Source organism: Aythya ferina (genome assembly GCF_964211825.1).
Source record: "Aythya ferina genome assembly, chromosome: 28".
In the NCBI taxonomy this organism is placed as follows: Eukaryota; Metazoa; Chordata; class Aves; order Anseriformes; family Anatidae; genus Aythya; species Aythya ferina.
This window is the reverse complement of record NC_140325.1, coordinates 3,710,354-3,728,732: the sequence shown is the minus strand read 5'-3', so window position 1 is coordinate 3,728,732 and position 18,379 is coordinate 3,710,354. Positions and strand designations below refer to the sequence as shown.

The 18,379-nt window shown below is 51.4% G+C and overlaps 2 protein-coding genes across 2 annotated transcripts; both read left to right on the top strand.

The window, feature by feature from the left end:
* Positions 1 to 1,284: 1,284 nt before the first annotated feature.
* Positions 1,285 to 5,754, top strand: LOC311424752 (keratin, type II cytoskeletal 6C-like; the record flags this gene model as incomplete). The annotated part of the gene is made up of 9 exons (XM_084500140.1): positions 1,285 to 1,926; positions 2,715 to 2,929; positions 3,119 to 3,179; positions 3,337 to 3,432; positions 3,603 to 3,767; positions 3,887 to 4,012; positions 4,239 to 4,459; positions 4,770 to 4,804; positions 4,906 to 5,754. 9 exons carry the CDS (start codon positions 1,285 to 1,287, stop codon positions 5,310 to 5,312), a joined length of 1,968 nt encoding a protein of 655 aa, XP_084356266.1. The 3' UTR covers positions 5,313 to 5,754.
* Positions 5,755 to 10,147: 4,393 nt separating this feature from the next.
* LOC311424757 (keratin, type II cytoskeletal 75-like) lies at positions 10,148 to 14,541 on the top strand. Its single transcript, XM_084500151.1, has 9 exons — positions 10,148 to 10,829; positions 11,719 to 11,933; positions 12,123 to 12,183; positions 12,341 to 12,436; positions 12,607 to 12,771; positions 12,891 to 13,016; positions 13,243 to 13,463; positions 13,774 to 13,808; positions 13,916 to 14,541. The coding sequence occupies exons 1-9, from the start codon at positions 10,203 to 10,205 to the stop codon at positions 14,185 to 14,187; spliced, it is 1,818 nt and encodes a 605-aa protein (XP_084356277.1). The 5' UTR covers positions 10,148 to 10,202; the 3' UTR covers positions 14,188 to 14,541.
* The last annotated feature ends 3,838 nt before the right edge of the window (positions 14,542 to 18,379 follow it).

Sequence of the window (18,379 nt, the reverse complement as noted above, 5' to 3'; positions counted from 1 at the left end):
ACACAACTCTGCCTCCTTGTAACCAGCACCTGTAATCTAGGTTCTTCAGGATGCTGTGCATCAGTATCATTTTATATTTTATGCCCTAATCTGGATCTTTGTGCATAATGAGTTTAAATTTCTTTCACATGCAATTCTGTAATTGGCATCTTTATTTCAAAGACATCCTACAGAATAAATTTCTTACCTTTCCCAATGAAAAAATTGAAAATAAGAGTATATACTATGCCTTAGAAGTTGAAGTAGTTCCATTTCTTAACATTTTTCCACTTGAGTTGTCTCATCTTTGTATATAACCAGGTAAAGAAGAGGTCAGCATTCCTCTAAGCAGCAGGAACCCCTGTCTCAAATTATTCGTCTGTCTTTTCTCTTCTGTGGTGCTTGTCTCTGTCCCCAGTCATCATCGCTGCAGCAGCTGCTGAAGTGTCCCTCTGTTCTTCCCCAGGCAATCATTCCCCATCGCTGCCCGAAGAGCGCGGGGAAGGAGCGTGGCGATTCACACTGTGTTCTTCTCTCTGCTCCAGCCTTGTCCCAGTTGGTTTTAACAGATCTGAGGAGATACTGTTGGAGGGAATTTAATCCGCAGGGAGAAGACACTCCCATCCAAAGTGACACCACGCACACTCCAAAGAGGTGTAATTCCTTCCTAGCAGGAGAATATGCTGAGTCTCTTCAAACTTTGGTGCCACGAATTCCCATTGAAGATTGGGAAACTTCTAAAATGCCAAAGGCAATTTCACATATAAAAAGGAGATTTAGGGTGTGTTTAAGGAATTGTGAAAGCTATATTATAGGTTGTATTTCATCAAAAGTTCTCCTTTCAGTGAAGCTTTGATTGGAAAGATCTATATCTGGAATTGTTCGGAGCCATTAAAGAAGGTTGGGAATCCAATGAGGGGCTGCAGAAAAGTGCATTATCGTGCAAGGTGGTTTCCAACATGTCATAAAATTATGAGAGGCCACTTAGTCACTGAGACCTGTTTCGATGTTCTTGTGCTTTTATTCACTTCTATATTGCAGGGTGTGTTTCTAGGCAGGCCCAAATATGGTAAAGCTACACTGAGAAGCTGTCAACAACACCATGCTGATGAAAATAATAAATTGGTTTCCACCTTCACACCCAAGCCGCTCCAGCCCACCTCCAGAAGCGGATAAAAGGGAGTGTCTGGAGCCGTGGAGCCAGAGAAGACTGCGCACACTTCTCTCTGCATTCATTCCTCAGCTGCACAGCTCTGTTGGTCTATCTGCTCATCTTGACTTTGACCCCACTTGGAAGAAGCAGCCATGTCTCGGCAGTCTGTCTGCAGAAGCTTTGGAGGAGGGAGTAGAAGGGGCTACAGCTCTTGCTCTGCCATCGGTGGTGGCTTTGGAGGAGGCAGCAGCAGGAACAGAATCAGCTACAGCTCATATTCCTCATCCAGGGGATTTGGAGGTGGTGGACAGTGTGGAGGGTTTGGCAGCAGAAGCCTCCATAACATGGGTGGCAGCAGAAGAATTGCCATAGGTGGATGCTACGGTGGTGGAGCCTATGGAGGCAGAATGGGCGGCTTTGGTGGAGGCTACGGAGGAGGAATGGGTGGCTTCGGTGGAGGAATGAGTTGTGGAGGAATGGGTGGCTTTGGTGGAGGAATGGGTGGTGGTGGAATGGGCGGTGGAGGAATGGGTGGCTTTGGTGGAGGAATGGGTGGTGGAGGAATGGGCGGCTTTGGTGGAGGAATGGGTGGCTTTGGTGGAGGCATGGGTGGTGGAGGAATGGGCGGCTTTGGTGGTCCCGGCTTCCCTGGAGGCATCCAGCCGGTGCAGGTCGACTCGAGTCTCCTGCGGCCAGTCCACGTTGAGATTGACCCCCAGATCCAGCAGGTCAAAAACCAGGAGAAGGAGCAGATCAAGACTCTTAATAATCAGTTTGCTTCCTTCATTGACAAGGTGAGAACTTAGGACCAATTTTGTGTGGACTTGGGCTTTTTAAACAACTTTCCCATGGTGTGGAAAGGGAATTTTTTTCTTACCATCAAGTTTGATGGTACGTTTGATAGCACTTGATAAAGTTGCAAGAATGATGCCATTGCAGCAAGTTGTAATTAAGGTCTTATTAAGTAATACTGAACAATAGACAAGGTTTTCATGCTAATGGAAGATTAAAGACAGTGTCATCAGGACATTCTGTAGATTCTCTTGTCCAGTAATTTCTTCAGCTTAATTTATAGTGATTCAGGGTAAAGTCATCATAGTATACTTAGCTGTTCATAGAGTTCTCATTACTGTAATTCAATTTGATGAAGCTTTTTTTTCAAGGAGCTCATCCTTTTAACATATGAGTGTTAAATACCATTCAAGTGAATTTGGATTAATATAATTGCAAATAGAAACCAATGACAGAATCACTTACAGAATATATCAGCAGTTAGATGAATCAGTAATTGCTTCCTTGACTTCACAATTGCTGAGATGACAGTAATGTCCAAACCCGATGTTTTGGAGAGAGTGCAACTTATTTTCCAATTGGCAACAACTATTCAAGCAAAAGTGAAAACTTCAGAAAGGCCCACAACTTAAAAATGCCTGTGAAATATCAGGCATTAGCAGCTCGGAGCTTTGAGTTGGCCACAGTTGATTTGGGAAATGATTCTGTTGGCCTCCCAAAGAAGCGGGAGGTTGAGGAGTGTGCTGCCCTCCAGGGTGCATAACTCACACAAGCCTCCGTGGGCTTTCAGGTGCGCTTCCTGGAGCAGCAGAACAAGGTGCTCTCCACCAAGTGGGAGCTGCTGCAGCAGCAAGGGCCCTCGGGGCCGAGGAAGAACCTGGATGTCCTCTTTGAGAACTACATCCAGAACCTGAGGAGGAGACTCGAGTCTCTAGTGGGACAGAGGGGAGAGCTGGAGTCGGAACTGCAGAACATGCGGCAATACGTCGAGGAGTACAAAACCAAGTAAGTGCCGAGACAGAGCGAGGAGGAAGGAAGCAGCAAGGCAGGAGAGCAGGGCCAGCCTGCGAGTGCCTGCTGTGCCTTCCCTCTGCTCGGGAGCTCTCCAAAGGGGGCCGGAGGCTTCTGCACAAGGCCAGGGGTTCTGCTGCTCGAGCACTGCAGGAGCCTCATCTTGTCCATCACCTTCCACAGGTACGAAGAAGAAATCAACAGGCGCACGGCTGCTGAGAACGAGTTTGTGGTGCTGAAGAAGGTGAGTGCCAGAGGCAGGAGGAGGGCGGTGAGCTGGAGGCAGGAGGCTGTAGGGAGGCAGCACTCGGACGGGCAGCTGCCTGCAGCAGGCCCTGGCTGCTGGCAGCCCCTGAGTGATGAGGAGAGGCCGGTGCCCATCTGCGTGATCTGTCCTGCAGGATGTGGACTGTGCCTACATGACCAAGGTGGAGCTGGAAGCCAAGGTGGGAGCTCTGACCGACGAGATCAACTTCCTGAGGTGCATCTACGAGGAGGTAAGAGCCTGCCCGAGCTGCAGCGAGGTGCGGGGGGAGTCCAGGCACCGAGGGCAGGCGAGGTGCCCGTGGGGCTGCGGTCCGGAGAGTCGCTGGGGCTGCCGGAATGGCTGCTCTGCGCTGCCCTCCTCTCCTGGCATGCTGAGGCTGACTCCTGTGCTCGGTTGCAGGAGCTGTCTCAGATGCAGACAATCAGCCGCGACCTGTCTGTGGTGGTGTCCATGGACAACAACCGCCACCTGGACCTGGACAGCATCATCGAGGAGGTCAGGCGCCAGTACGAGCAGATCGCTCAGAACAGCCGGGCTGAAGCTGAGGCTTGGTACCAGAGCCGGGTGAGTTGGCAAGGGCCAAGGGCAGCTGGGGCAGTGTCTGTCCGTCCATGGAGCACGGGGGATGGCTGAGTGCTTGTGAGGTTGTCTCATCAATGGGTTGTTTGTCTCGGTGTCATCAGTATGAAGAGCTGCAGAGCACAGCTGGCAGGCACGGGGACAGCCTGCGCAACACCAAGATTGAGATCCAGGAGCTTACCAGGAACGTCCAGAGGCTGCGGGCAGAAATTGAGAGCGTGAAGAAGCAGGTAGGGGTTGCTGAGTATCTCCTTTGGTTCTGCCATTAGTCTGCGTTGTGGGAGAGCTGGCTGGTGTGCTCAGGGCTGCAGGAGGGAAGCGCAGCCACTGAAATGCAGCATCTGTGGAGGAGACTGCTTGCTCCTCCACAGTTTGTGCCCTCCAGTTTGCCTTTCGGGCTGCTATGGTGGAGAGTGTACAGAAGGGGACTGAGGAAGTGCTCTTGTCCTTGCTCAGAACCAGCAGCTGCAGGCAGCTATTGCTGAGGCCGAGGAGCGTGGTGAGATGGCTCTGAAGGATGCCAGGACGAAACTGGAGGAGCTGGAATGTGCCCTGAGCAAAGACAAGGAGGAGCTGGCTCGCCTGTTGAAGGAGTACCAGGAGCTGCTGAACATCAAGATTGCCCTGGATGTGGAGATTGCCATGTACAGGAAGCTGCTGGAGGGAGAGGAGAACAGGTACCATTCTTTATTTGTGTCTATTTGACTAAACCATTCTTGATAGACTATTCTGTGTGTGGATTGGGTCTTGTCCTAACCCACTGGAGATTAAAGTCATATTTTAAACATGCTTTAATTCTTAGCCCTACTCATAAATGTTTTGCATCTTTCTTATAAGAGGTGGCTTTGGTGTTGCTTATTTGTGTTAAGAAATAATTGGGAAATCAGAAAGAATTTGGAAAATACATACAGTAAATAAAAAAGGAAAATCTCAGCTGAAAAAGCTTGCACTTCCAGTAAGACTAACTGGTACTGTTTTCATTTTCAGGCTTTGCAATGACGGCATGTCCAACGTGAATGTCTGTAAGTATCCTCAGTTGTTTCCTTGTGGAATCACAGTGGGCTGTGTATTTTGGAGAAGCAATGTGCCACGGCCCCATGCATAACCTGTGCTTCTCTTCCAGCTGTGGTAGGCAGGACCACCGTCTCCGGAGGCCGAGGAGGCATGGGAGGAGGCTTCGGAGGCAGCGGCATGGGAGGAGGCTTTGGCGGCAGCGGCATGGGAGGAGGCTTTGGCGGCAGCAGCATGGGAGGAGGCTTTGGCGGCAGCGGCATGGGAGGAGGCTTCGGCGGCAGCGGCATGGGAGGAGGAATGGGAGGAGGAGTATGTGGAGTAGGAGGAGGCTTTGGAGGTGGAAGCTCTGGAGGCAGCTGTGGCATGGGAGGAGGAATGTACAGCGGAGGCTTCTCTTCTGGAAGTGGAAGGATGTGCGCGTCTGGAGGTGGCAACTTCAGCTCCGGTGGGGGATCCTCCTCCGTCCGCAGATGTGTCACAACCACCTCCGTCAAGTCTTCAGGAGTAAGGTTCTGAGCCCTGAAGGCAGATCGAGAAACAAAAGAAGCTTCTCCTCCCCTCTCCTGGCAGCAGCCCAGCCTCCTTAAATCCGACTCCGGTATCCCGCAAGGAAACGAACTGTGTCCCTCTCGGTCCACCACCTACCCGCTGGGCCTCCGGGCTCCTTCACAGGAAGGGAGCCTCGTGGCCGTGCCACGCTGTTCACTAGCCCCATGCCCAGCGATGAATAACTGAGCAAAGAAAAGTCTCTCGTGTGGATACCCAGCGCGGAGAGCTGATTTAAAGGAGGGAAATGCTCTGCCTTTCTTGCTGCCTTGTACATTTCTCGCTGCCTTGTGGCAAATGTGTATAAAAACACTCTCTGTGCCTATTCCGTCAGGTTGCTTCCTAGATGGCCGTATCCCTGGGGTGCTTCTGCATGCAGTACATCCTGCTGCTTCCATTCACTTGTGCTGCGGGGCATGGCAGGCAGGGGCAAGTGGACTCCTCCCTTGGCAGAGCCAGGGAGCAAGCAGCCTCTCTGCAGGCGACCAGAGGGACAAATTGTCCCGGGGCGAAGCACCTGGGCAGCTTTAGGTGCCCGGTGTCTCCTGCTAGACGCAGGAGCACTCTCGAGCCGTGGCTTTAGGCTCCACTTGCCCTTGCTCCATGGTACCTGCTGACACCTCCTGCCCGCGTGGACACTTTGCAAAGAAAACCAAGCTTGCTTTTCTGCGCTAGGCCCGCTGTGACATGGAACCAGATGTACTGTGCCCCCTCCTTTCCTTTCTGTGTGTGATATGTCCTTGGGATGTTGCCATTCTCAATAAATTGCAGAGAACATTCACGGTGTTTGCTCGTCACTGCTTTAGAAGTCTCTTTTCCCTAGGAGAAGAGGAGGAGGCCAAGGGAAGGCCTCATGGCGGCCTGCAGCTCCCTCATGAGGGGAGTGGAGGGGCAGGCTCTGAGCTCTGCTCTCTGAGGACAGTGACAGGATCCGAGGGAACGGCATGGAGCTGGGACAGGGTAGGGTCAGGCTGGGTGTGAGGGAAATGTTCTGCACCCAGAGGTGGCTGGGCACTGGGACGGGCTCCCCAGGGATGGCACCGAGCTGCAGGAGTTCAGGAAGTGTTTGGAGAACCCTCTCCGATGTAGGGTCTGATGTTTGGGTGCTCTTGTGTGGAACCAGGAGTTAGAGTAATTTATCCTCGTGGTTGTTTTCCCGCTTGGGATATTCTCTGCTATCTCTGGATATATGTTGATAAAAGCTTATTGACTTTTATCAGTTGTAGCATTGCCTGAAAATGGAAGTCCACAGCTACAGTGGAGCAGGTTTTGGAAGCTCAGTTCAGAAACTGTGCAGTAAATGGGAGCAGGCAGGAGCACTGCTCCTTGTAGCATGATAATGGAGGAGTGCAGGAGGCTGGAAAGGTTTGGTTAGATCCTGATGTAGCCTCATCCTGTGAATCATGTACAGTCAACTCCACAATGCAGATGTGCATCTTCCAAAACTGTGCAGAATCAACAGGCTAGACCTTGCCTATTGGGTTCAGCAAACTAAGGCACTTGGTACCCTGCTAGCCACGTCACAGGTCACCAGTGTTCTGCCGATATAAACTGAGACTGACCTAGAAAGGGAGTTTATTTGTCTCTTTGATGTCAGATTCTCAGAGGATGTACAAAAGAAGCCGTACTCAGGGTATGCTGAAATCAGGAACAGAAAATTATGGGCTTTGTGCAGCAACACTGTCAGAGCATAATGGCTAAACCAGTGGAGATCCAAACACATTGACACATGATGGAAACAGGCAGTGGCAGGGAGGAGCAGACATCAGATCAGTCTGTTGTTGAGATTTCACTTGAGTTTTCTGCCTTGGAGTGGACTTTGGTATGTGGTAGGTGAAGCTGTCAATGGGAGGCCACCTCTCCAGCTGCCTGGGATGGTGGATATGGACGCTGGCCAAGCAGCTGGCCTGAGGCCTACAAGGCGGCGGTGGCCAGGTGGGCTGCACAGCTTGGAGGCCTGAGGGCACCAAGGGATGATCTGTGCCGACTTGTGGCCATCACGTCCTCACCGGCCGTCTGAAAAGTCAGACAAGTCTCTCGGTGCCTCGTCTCTGCATTGAGAATGAGTGGGAGAGATTTGGTGTGGTGCGAGGGGGAGGCCGGGGAGCAGGAGGTGGGCAGAATGCTGATGTGTTTGATCTGCGCTGTGCTGCAGTGCCTCCACCGCAAGAAGAGATCAAAGAGTCAGAAACCGCTCTCAGTAGTGGTTTGGGAGTCCCACAACAACCCCTGTGAGCGACCAGTGTCCCTGTAGCAGGTCAGCAGGTGCCGACTTTGGGAGAGGGCCACTGGAGGCAACGGGGAATGGTTAGAGGGGTCTCGGAAGAGGGCCTTGTGCTCCCTGTGGGGAGCAGCAGAGCAGCGGTAGAGCTGGCAAAGGTGGCCTTGTTTGGCACCCAAGGCAGAGGATGGAACGGCAACGCCTGTGAGGAGCTGAGCCTCTGCCAAGAGCATTTTGGGTTTGGCCTGGGGCAGAGTCAACTGCTTTGGTGCTTAATTGGAGCGCTCGGTTTCCTTTCAGCCTTAGCACCTGAACGCAGCGTTGTGGGCATTGCTGTGAGGAGTGATGGTGGCATCCTTGTCGATGCCACCGCTCGAGTTTCATGCCAGAATCTTTACTGTGCATGGGCTGAAGGTGCAGCTTGGCTTGGTCTGCAGCCTGGCACTGCATCTTTTTTTTTTTTTTTCTGCAGAGTTTACGTTTTGCCTAGTGTTGACGACTTTTGCTGTGCACAGCTCCTTGCGTAAGAGATCAGAAGGGATTGCTGGAGCCCAAGCTGCCTATCGAGTTTCACCTGGAGGAGGCTGATGCGACTCCAGGTCTGGAATAATCTACACATCTTGTCTGAAGACGTCAGAGTGACTCAATCTGGGCGTCTTATCTGTATGTGCCGAATGTGGTCAGCATCCAGGCATTTGGCTGACTTGACAGATTTTGCCCCTGGTTGTGGAGTCGCCATGTGGGATGTTACAAGCACCTCGTGCTGCCTACCGAGAAAAGCGTCTCCCGTGTGTGTGGTAATCTGGAGGAAGGCCATGAGAAGGTATGACCTGTTTTTTCCTGATGAAAAACTTAGCTACCTTACGTTTCTCTGGAACTGCACCCAATGGACAGGAGTAATGGATTGCGGCATGAGGTGGAGGACTTAATTATCTGTCCTGGAGTAATGACCAACGAATTAATTCATTTCATTCAAGCTGCTTTTGAAAGAGAAGGCGTCTCCTCTCTGTAGGGATGACTGCCATTGGCCAAGTGTTCCTTGAGTCCCTCAAGGGTAATGTTCTCCACTCTCCTATGCCCTGCTGCATGAAGAGGCTGTGGAGCCAAGCATCCTCCATCTCAGTGGCATTCAGTGCCATTTATGGTTTGGATTCCTTTAGCTATTGTGTGAACCAGTTTTCCCAAGGCTTTCAAGTGTCTGTGGCTAAAGGCTGATACCTACTGATGTTTTCAAACAACACTTTGTTGTTGCACAAGTCCTACAGAAGATTCTGAAGACTCAAACACACAAGGTGTATATTCTACCTTGGGAGGTTAAACAGAGTATAATGTTGGACTGCTGAAATGTTTAGGGGTCTGTAAGGTATATTTACTTTGACATTTTTGGTGATTTTTGGAGTTAAACACTAGGAAAAGATATATATATATATATTTATTCCTTAAGGTTTATACAGACAACTAAAAAGTGTATTTGATTATTAAGACTCAGAAAGTATCTTCAAAATATCTTTCAGGTGAATTTCCTACCTCATACCTGGATAATTTGTAGCAGCAGCTGGTTTCTTAAAAATACAATTTTCTAAAATGAGTTTAGGCAGCACCTCCTCTCTCCCAGAAAAGTTCCTCTGGTCTCATGTGTCCTTGCCATAGCTCTTAAAGTACACTTCATATTTTCAGCAAAGAAAATATTGCACCTCTGGCTATTTAAGAAAGCATCAAAGCTTCTTCAAACTTTTATGTGCCCCTTATTTAGAAATGATTGAGTATGATGAACTCAACCTGATCCTTTAGCTACCAACTTAAGTAAAAAATATTCTTTTCACAAGTCAGTGTTATCCCTGCCCACATTTCTCTGCTATATTTCTGTCTTCAGTCATCGTTACCACTTCTAGCGTTGAGTGTCCTTCCTCTCCTCTGCAGGTTCAGCAGCAGCAGCTCCTGTGCCCATCAGAAAAGCACAAAGAAGGAGTGTGGCTTTCCATGTTCTCTACTTCATTGTGCTCTGGTGCTTGGAGTCTGGTCCTCTTACCTCCGGGAGACACATTCTGCGAGAGTTTGCCCTTGAAGAAGGCACTCCCATCCCAACTGATGGTGAGCGTGCTCTTAGGAGAACTAAGCCCCTCCTTTCTGGATAAAAAAGAAATGCTGACTGTTGTTAAATGTTAATGTGTGGTATTCTTGCTTTACACTGGGAAACTGCTTTTTGGAAAGCCATCAGCAATTTTCCATATAAGAAGGAGATTCAGGGTGTGCTTGGGGGGATTGTGAAAGTCTCATTCTAGCTGATTTTCACCAGAATGCTTGTTTGACACTGAGCTTCCATGCAGCAGATCCAGATCCAGATAATCTGAGAAATTGCTAAGAATGGATAGAAAGGTAGGAGGAGGGAAGAACATGACTACATCACTATAAAACATATTTTTCCAGATGCCGCAAGATATGAGAGTCCACTTACTCATTGAGACCTGTTTCAATGCTCTTGCTCTTTTATTCTCTTCTGCATTGCAAAGCGTATTTTTGGGTGGAGTCAACAATTTGGCAAAAATCTGTTAACCGCACCAAGCTGATGAAGACAGTAAATTTGTTTCCTCTTCACGCCCATGTAGACCCAGCCCACCGCCAGAAACAGATAAAAGGGAATGCCTGAAGCCGTGGAGCCAGAGAAGACTGCACACACTTCTCTCCACATCCATTCCACAGCAGCACAGCTCCGTTGGTCTCTCTCCTCTCCTCGACTCCACTTGGAAGAAGCAGCCATGTCTCGGCAGTCAATCTGCAGAAGCTTTGGAGGCGGAAGCAGAAGGGGATACAGCTCTTGCTCTGCCATCGGTGGTGGCTTTGGTGGAAGTGGGGGCAGAAGCAGGATCAGCTATAGCTCATTCTCCACATCCAGGGGAACTGGAGGCGCCGGACGTTGTGGAGGTTTTAGCAGCAGGAGCCTCCACAACATGGGTGGCAGCGGAAGGATTTCCATGGGTGGCTCTTATGGCGGTGGATACGGATGTAGAATTGTTGGCTTTGGTGGAGGCTATGGAGGAGGATTTGGCAGCATTGGAGGAGGTGTCATTGGTGGAGGAATAGGCAGCTTTGGTGGCCCTGTGAGAGGTGGTCCTGGGTTCCCTGGAGGCATCCAGCCGGTGCAGGTTGACACAACCCTCCTGCGGCCAGTCCATGTTGATATTGATCCTCAGATCCAGCAAGTGAAGTGCCAGGAGAAGGAGCAGATCAAGACTCTTAACAATCAGTTTGCCTCCTTCATTGACAAGGTGAGAGGCTGGAACTACGTCTGCTTGGGGTTGGGGTCTCTGAGGAACTTTCCTGTGCTGTGGAGGGGGGAGCGTTGTCCTTCCCCGCTCAGTGTTGGCATGGCTGGAAGGCTGGCAGTGTTCTCATTGAGTTCTTCTAAGGAAATCTGAAAATTTTACATCTGCAGGGAGGCCAGAGGACTTTCTCTAGGGTTGCTTGACCCAAATTCTTTCTTACTTTTTGTCTCTAGCCTTCTGTGGGGAGTCAGGCCAAAGGGGTCACGGCATACCTGATTATCCTAAGTGGTTCTTTAAAGCCTGTCCTTTTTCAAAGGTAGTTTCTTCTCAAGAAACTTAGAGAGTAGGAATGAAATTTCAGTTAATTCCTGGCAGTTCCTTATTTTGGTTCACACACAGATTGATGGACTATAGATTGTCTGCACCAGGAGAACATTGCTTGTCACTGTGCTTCATAGTCTGTTTTAATATAGGACATACGTATTGAATGCTTTTTGTGCCTTCTGTGGTGAGTGTTCTCCAATACAGAGACACACGAGATTTCATTCATTATAATGCAGACAAGAAAGTATCTAATGCTTCTGAAAATTAATGTCTGTCAAAATTGGCAATTGGAGCTGTTAATATGGAATCTAAACATTCTTATAGATATTCAGAAAAACAATAAAAATAGGAGCTGAAAGGGGAACAAATTCAAGAATAACAGAAAGAGAAGTGGAGGAAGAAGGGAGAAAACTTCCTCCTGGAAAAATGGCTCTCAACCAGTCATTTTTTCAGCCAGATATTTGGTCATTTGAGAAATGATTCTGTTGGCCTCCCAAAGAAGCGGGAGGTTGAGGAGTGTGCTGCCCTCCAGGGTGCATAACTCACACAAGCCTCCGTGGGCTTTCAGGTGCGCTTCCTGGAGCAGCAGAACAAGGTGCTCTCCACCAAGTGGGAGCTGCTGCAGCAGCAAGGGCCCTCGGGGCCGAGGAAGAACCTGGATGTCCTCTTTGAGAACTACATCCAGAACCTGAGGAGGAGACTCGAGTCTCTAGTGGGACAGAGGGGAGAGCTGGAGTCGGAACTGCAGAACATGCGGCAATACGTCGAGGAGTACAAAACCAAGTAAGTGCCGAGACAGAGCGAGGAGGAAGGAAGCAGCAAGGCAGGAGAGCAGGGCCAGCCTGCGAGTGCCTGCTGTGCCTTCCCTCTGCTCGGGAGCTCTCCAAAGGGGGCCGGAGGCTTCTGCACAAGGCCAGGGGTTCTGCTGCTCGAGCACTGCAGGAGCCTCATCTTGTCCATCACCTTCCACAGGTACGAAGAAGAAATCAACAGGCGCACGGCTGCTGAGAACGAGTTTGTGGTGCTGAAGAAGGTGAGTGCCAGAGGCAGGAGGAGGGCGGTGAGCTGGAGGCAGGAGGCTGTAGGGAGGCAGCACTCGGACGGGCAGCTGCCTGCAGCAGGCCCTGGCTGCTGGCAGCCCCTGAGTGATGAGGAGAGGCCGGTGCCCATCTGCGTGATCTGTCCTGCAGGATGTGGACTGTGCCTACATGACCAAGGTGGAGCTGGAAGCCAAGGTGGGAGCTCTGACCGACGAGATCAACTTCCTGAGGTGCATCTACGAGGAGGTAAGAGCCTGCCCGAGCTGCAGCGAGGTGCGGGGGGAGTCCAGGCACCGAGGGCAGGCGAGGTGCCCGTGGGGCTGCGGTCCGGAGAGTCGCTGGGGCTGCCGGAATGGCTGCTCTGCGCTGCCCTCCTCTCCTGGCATGCTGAGGCTGACTCCTGTGCTCGGTTGCAGGAGCTGTCTCAGATGCAGACAATCAGCCGCGACCTGTCTGTGGTGGTGTCCATGGACAACAACCGCCACCTGGACCTGGACAGCATCATCGAGGAGGTCAGGCGCCAGTACGAGCAGATCGCTCAGAACAGCCGGGCTGAAGCTGAGGCTTGGTACCAGAGCCGGGTGAGTTGGCAAGGGCCAAGGGCAGCTGGGGCAGTGTCTGTCCGTCCATGGAGCACGGGGGATGGCTGAGTGCTTGTGAGGTTGTCTCATCAATGGGTTGTTTGTCTCGGTGTCATCAGTATGAAGAGCTGCAGAGCACAGCTGGCAGGCACGGGGACAGCCTGCGCAACACCAAGATTGAGATCCAGGAGCTTACCAGGAACGTCCAGAGGCTGCGGGCAGAAATTGAGAGCGTGAAGAAGCAGGTAGGGGTTGCTGAGTATCTCCTTTGGTTCTGCCATTAGTCTGCGTTGTGGGAGAGCTGGCTGGTGTGCTCAGGGCTGCAGGAGGGAAGCGCAGCCACTGAAATGCAGCATCTGTGGAGGAGACTGCTTGCTCCTCCACAGTTTGTGCCCTCCAGTTTGCCTTTCGGGCTGCTATGGTGGAGAGTGTACAGAAGGGGACTGAGGAAGTGCTCTTGTCCTTGCTCAGAACCAGCAGCTGCAGGCAGCTATTGCTGAGGCCGAGGAGCGCGGTGAGTTGGCTCTGAAGGATGCCAGGAGGAAACTGGAGGAGCTGGAATGTGCCCTGAGCAAAGACAAGGAGGAGCTGGCTCGCCTGTTGAAGGAGTACCAGGAGCTGCTGAACATCAAGATTGCCCTGGATGTGGAGATCGCCATGTACAGGAAGCTGCTGGAGGGAGAGGAGAACAGGTGAGACATGCTGTTATCTCAGCCACACCAAGATACTGCCTCTGCTTGGGGCAGACTGAGGCTTCGTCATCTTTCGCAACCCATATAAACTTGGTTTCTTATTTACTCTCAGTTTTTCCCAAATTTTTTTTGGCCAAAAGAAAAAAAAAAGAAAAAAAAAAGAAAAAAAAATACCACAGGGACTATGTCCCAATCTTATTGACTGTTTTTAGAAGAAGCAGGAAATAAATGAAGTACCTGGGAAACTGCACTGAGCGAAAGTGCTCTGTCTTGTATCAGATTGACATCTTGCGTTCCTTTCCCTACGCAGGCTGTGTGGAGACAATCCAGCCAACGTGAATGTCTGTAAGTACCAGCACATCCTCTTCTTTGCAGAATGGCTTTTCTCCTGGGTTTTGTGAGGATTCCCAGGCTGTCACTTCATGCACAGTGACCCTGTCCTTCTCTTGCAGCTGTGGTAGGCAGAACCACCATTGCTGGAGGCAGAGTCGGAGGCTTTGGTGCCGGCAGTGGCATGGGAGGAGGAGTATGTGCGGTCGGAGGAGGAAGCATCGTTGGAGGCAGCTGTGGAGTGGGAGGAGGGATATACAGCGGAGGCTTCTCCTCTGGCAGTGGAAGAATGTGCAGCTCTGGAGGTGGCAGCTTCGTTACTGGAGGCGGATCCTCCTCTGTCCGGAGATGTGTCACAACCACAACGGTCAAATCTTCAGGTGTAAAATACTGAGCCCCGACCTCAGTCCCTCAAAGGAAAGAAGCATAAGAAGCATCTCCCGTCCTCAGCCAGCGGCACAGCCCCTTGCATCCGGAACCAGTATCCAGCAAAGAAATGAACTGTTTCCCTCATAACTTCCTTAAACCATTCTGCCTCCTTCCCAGAGGGAGATTTGCAGCAAAACACCACCCTGTTGGCACTGCCTGCCTCCTCTCTGTGCTCCACCACTCTGCAGGGATGAAACATTTACAGCCCCATTAGGAAATATTTTCCTTGCGGATACCCGTCACCAGAGAGTTCATCCAAGGGCCCTACCTCCCTTGCTGTGCTGTGCTGGCTGAGCAGGAGTGTGTACGAATCTGCTCTTTCCTTTCACTTCTCAAGGTCTCTTTTTCAATGGCCGTGTTCTCCTTGTGCCTTCTGTGTCCTGCATGTTGCCCACATGCTTGTTTCAGCTGTATCGGGAATTCATGTAAGCAGAAGAAAATGTGATAATGTCTCGTAGTCAGATTTAGGAGTGAGAAGCAGCTCCCTGGAGCATTTGGCAGCTTTAATATTTTATAGATTCCTTTCCCTCTTCTCCTTCACAGCTGACGTATGCAAGGCCTTATTGCAAATCTTCTGTTATGTGAATTTGAATGCGTTGTTGCTTTCTACCAATACCCCCTTTCCCCGAGTTCTTTCATTACCAATAAACTGCAGACAGGTGAAAAGATGTCTTTGTGTTGTGTTATCACCAAGCATTCCTGAGGGGAGGGTCCCCAGGGGCAACAGATGTTGTTCTTTGCTATAGGAATGGCAAGGCAATGGTGCGGTGCGGGGTCTGTCCTGCGGAGCAAATCCAGCAGGACATGGGGGGGGACTTGCAGGAGGTGGCCTGTCCCCAGGAGCTGGTGCACCCCATAGCCCCATCTCTCAGCACCCCTGGGCCCTGAGGCCATGAAGTTCCCAGCCAAAGGCAGAGGGAGGAAGCTGGACCTTCCTCCTCCTCACAGAGAGCCACGTGGCAGCATCCTGCTCCTCCCCAGCAGAATGTGTCTCCGCAGGGCAGGAGAGCCGTGGGTGTAACACGGGGAGGGGACACACGGATTGAGCGCAGCCACTGGGATGTGACTGTTGGGACGTGGCGGTCTGAACGTGGCAGTTGGGTTGGGGTGGTTTGAACACGGCTATTGGGATGTAGGCACTGGAGAGGGGACGTTTGGACACGTCCACTGGGATGTGGCAGTTGGACTTTGATAGTTTGAACACGGCCATTGGGACAAAAGAGGGCCGACTAAAAGAGGGCATGTTTAGATTAGATATAAGGAAGAAATTCATCACTCAGAGGGTGCTGAGGCACTGGAACAGGCTGCCCAGAGGAGCTGTGGATGCTCCATCCCTGGAGGTGTTCAAGCCCAGGTTGGATGGGGCTTTGGGCAACCTGGTCTGGTGGGAGGCGTCCCTGCCCATGGCAGGGCAGTTGGAATTAGATGATCTTTAAGGTCCCTTCAAACCCAAACCATTCCATGATGCCATGATCCTTTGGTGGTGCCTGGAGCTCCCACTGCACACACCGGAGGCCTCGATGGTGGAGGACACGAGCAGTAGACAGGCAGTGGGTGGCCAATGCCCTGGTGAAGGCTGGCTGTCCTCCACCCCCAGGGCAGGTTGGATCCCCTGGGGCAGCAGCACCATCTGCCTGACGAGCAGGGCTCTGACACGGCCACCTCCTGCGTGAGCGGTGGGAATGCCCAAAGGTGGTGTGCGGACACGAATTACTCACGAAGAAAAGCAACGTGAAAGGATGAGACACAGCCCCAAACCTGCTATTATAACTCCAGATCGCCCAGCTGGGTTAGTCATTAGCCCTCTGTAAATTGCATCCCATTGCGCCTGAATTAATTTGATTAATGCTTGGCTGGATTCTTCCCCGGCATTGGGAGGAGCGAGAGCTGGACCAGTCGGTGAATCAGCCTTGGCTGTGCTGCTGTGTGTGCGTTGTCCTGCTGCAGGATGGCATCTGGCAGACAAAAGGGCAGAAGTGGAGCAGGGCTTTAATCTGGAGTCCTTGACATCCAAATAAAAAAAGGAAATGAGGAAGAAAGAATAGCTCTCCTCTGAACTCTTCTTTGTATAACCAGTGACATTTCTGATTCTGAAAATTTGTAGGTTGGGGTGGGAAAGATCAAGAAGACATCTCCTACTTCCCTGCCCTGGTGAAAAGCTCAAGGACAGGTACAGGCCCAGACGACACAAAGCCCTGCAGTGTTCTTGGGGACTTCTTTCAGAAACAATGAAGGTCTCCAACGTGCTGAAACGGGGGAAGCCACGGCTCGGCTGTGCCCCAGACCTGCTGGCTCCATGCGCCGCGGCTCCAGCTGCAGGCTCGGTCCCGCGGGAAGCCGCAGGCTCCTGCGAGTTCCCTGAGTTCTTCCTGGAGAGGGGCCAGACCGAAACGCGGAGGTGCCGGAGTTTATCGTTCCCATCTGCTGGGCTCATAAAAAAGGGAGTCGAGCTAATTGCTCAAGTGCATCCTGCTTGAAAGAAGGATGGTGACAGCCCGGTGACTGGGCTTCCCTGCGTTTGCTCCGTGGGGCACTGAGATTGCCGCAGGCTCCAGGTTTAAGAGCAGATCCGTATTTGCAGTGAAGGGGGTTGTTTGGTTTGAGAGAAGTGAACTCACTTGTGAAACAGCCTCAACCTCACCAAGCAATGATTTTGCTTCAATTATTAACATATTTTTATTTTTTGGGGGGGACAAGATGTTGCCATTTTGGGAAAATAGGATGAAAGTATACAGACTTGTTTGGGGGAGGGTTATTTGTAAGGTTTTCTGCAAGAAGGACGTGTGCTTCTGTGCCCCCAGGAACATCCTGTGGGCTCTGCCTAGGTGCTCACAAGAACCCGCTTGCATTTTCGGGTCATTTTTCACTTGCAAAGACTGACATTTAATGTGAGATGGCAAATGTCACAGTCCTAGGATTTCATACTGAGTCTCCATCACCCAGCCCAGGTAACCTGGGTCTGGCAGACACAGGTTGCTGGCCCTCCCAGTATCCAACTGGCTCAGTCCGAGACCACTGGTGGTGGGCGCCTTGCGGCTCAGGGGACAACTGGACATGGGTTGCGGGACCCCGAGCCCTCCTCCAATGCGGGGGTATCAGGGGGGTCAGGGGGATCAGGGAGATCAGGACCTGCTGAGGGTGAAGACAGCCCCGGACGCTGGGACGGCCGCACGCAGGGGAAGGGAACCAGCGTGGGTCGGTGTCCGTCGCGTTACCCAGCCCAGGGTGTGAGTTGCCTGCATTGGGACTCGGAAAGAAATACAATAGGTGCCAAGTTTTATGAGCTTATTGAGGAATGAATTCAAGTGGCATTATATTGGCTGTAATTAGAGCTGTAATGAGTTTTTAATTGTCGCTAATCGTGTTTATGATGGGAGGGCCTCAGGAGCTACCAGGACTGCTTCCCCTGGGTTGGTCACTGAGCAAGCACGGGGAAGACTCACGCACTTTGCATTGGATGGGACAGCGAACAGCTGGTGAGCAGGCAGCATTTGCTTTTATGAGGGACTCTGCTTTGTGAAGAGGATGGGATCATTGTCTCCTGGGGTAATCTGCCTCCTCATCCTTGATGCTGTATTTACCTGTCTCATGTCTCCTGAGCAGCAGGACTCCTCAGAGTCCTGGAGGATGGGATGTTCAGGGCAGAGCTGAAGCACAGGGAGCTGGGGCTGAACGCAGAAGCCAGCATCCTTCGGTCCCTTATCTCCTCTTGGAACAGGAATGGCAGCACCCCCAGCTCAGTCACCTTCAACTCTACTTGTCCAAGTTTGAAAATAGCTCAAATACTCAGCAGAAAACCTCAGCTGACCTGTGTATGTGCTCCATCATCCATCAAGTATCTGGCCTTGGGAGGAGACAGGAGGGAATTTTGATTTACTGAACTTCTGGCAACCGCATCACCTGCACCCAGTGCTGCCAGCAACCCTTCTTCCTCTTATTCCTCACACCTGCTGGCTTGGATTTTGGTGCTTCTGTGCCCTTTGTCTTGCTCCTATGCTCACGCTGGGGACTGGCTGATGTTCCTTTAGGTTTGCGCTCATGACCCCACACTCCACATTTTATGACCATCTCTATTGCTACTTGAGCACCCCGGCATGCTGTGGCACAACGATGCCCACTGTTAACCATGGGCTGAAGCCAACCCACGCCTCCTGTGG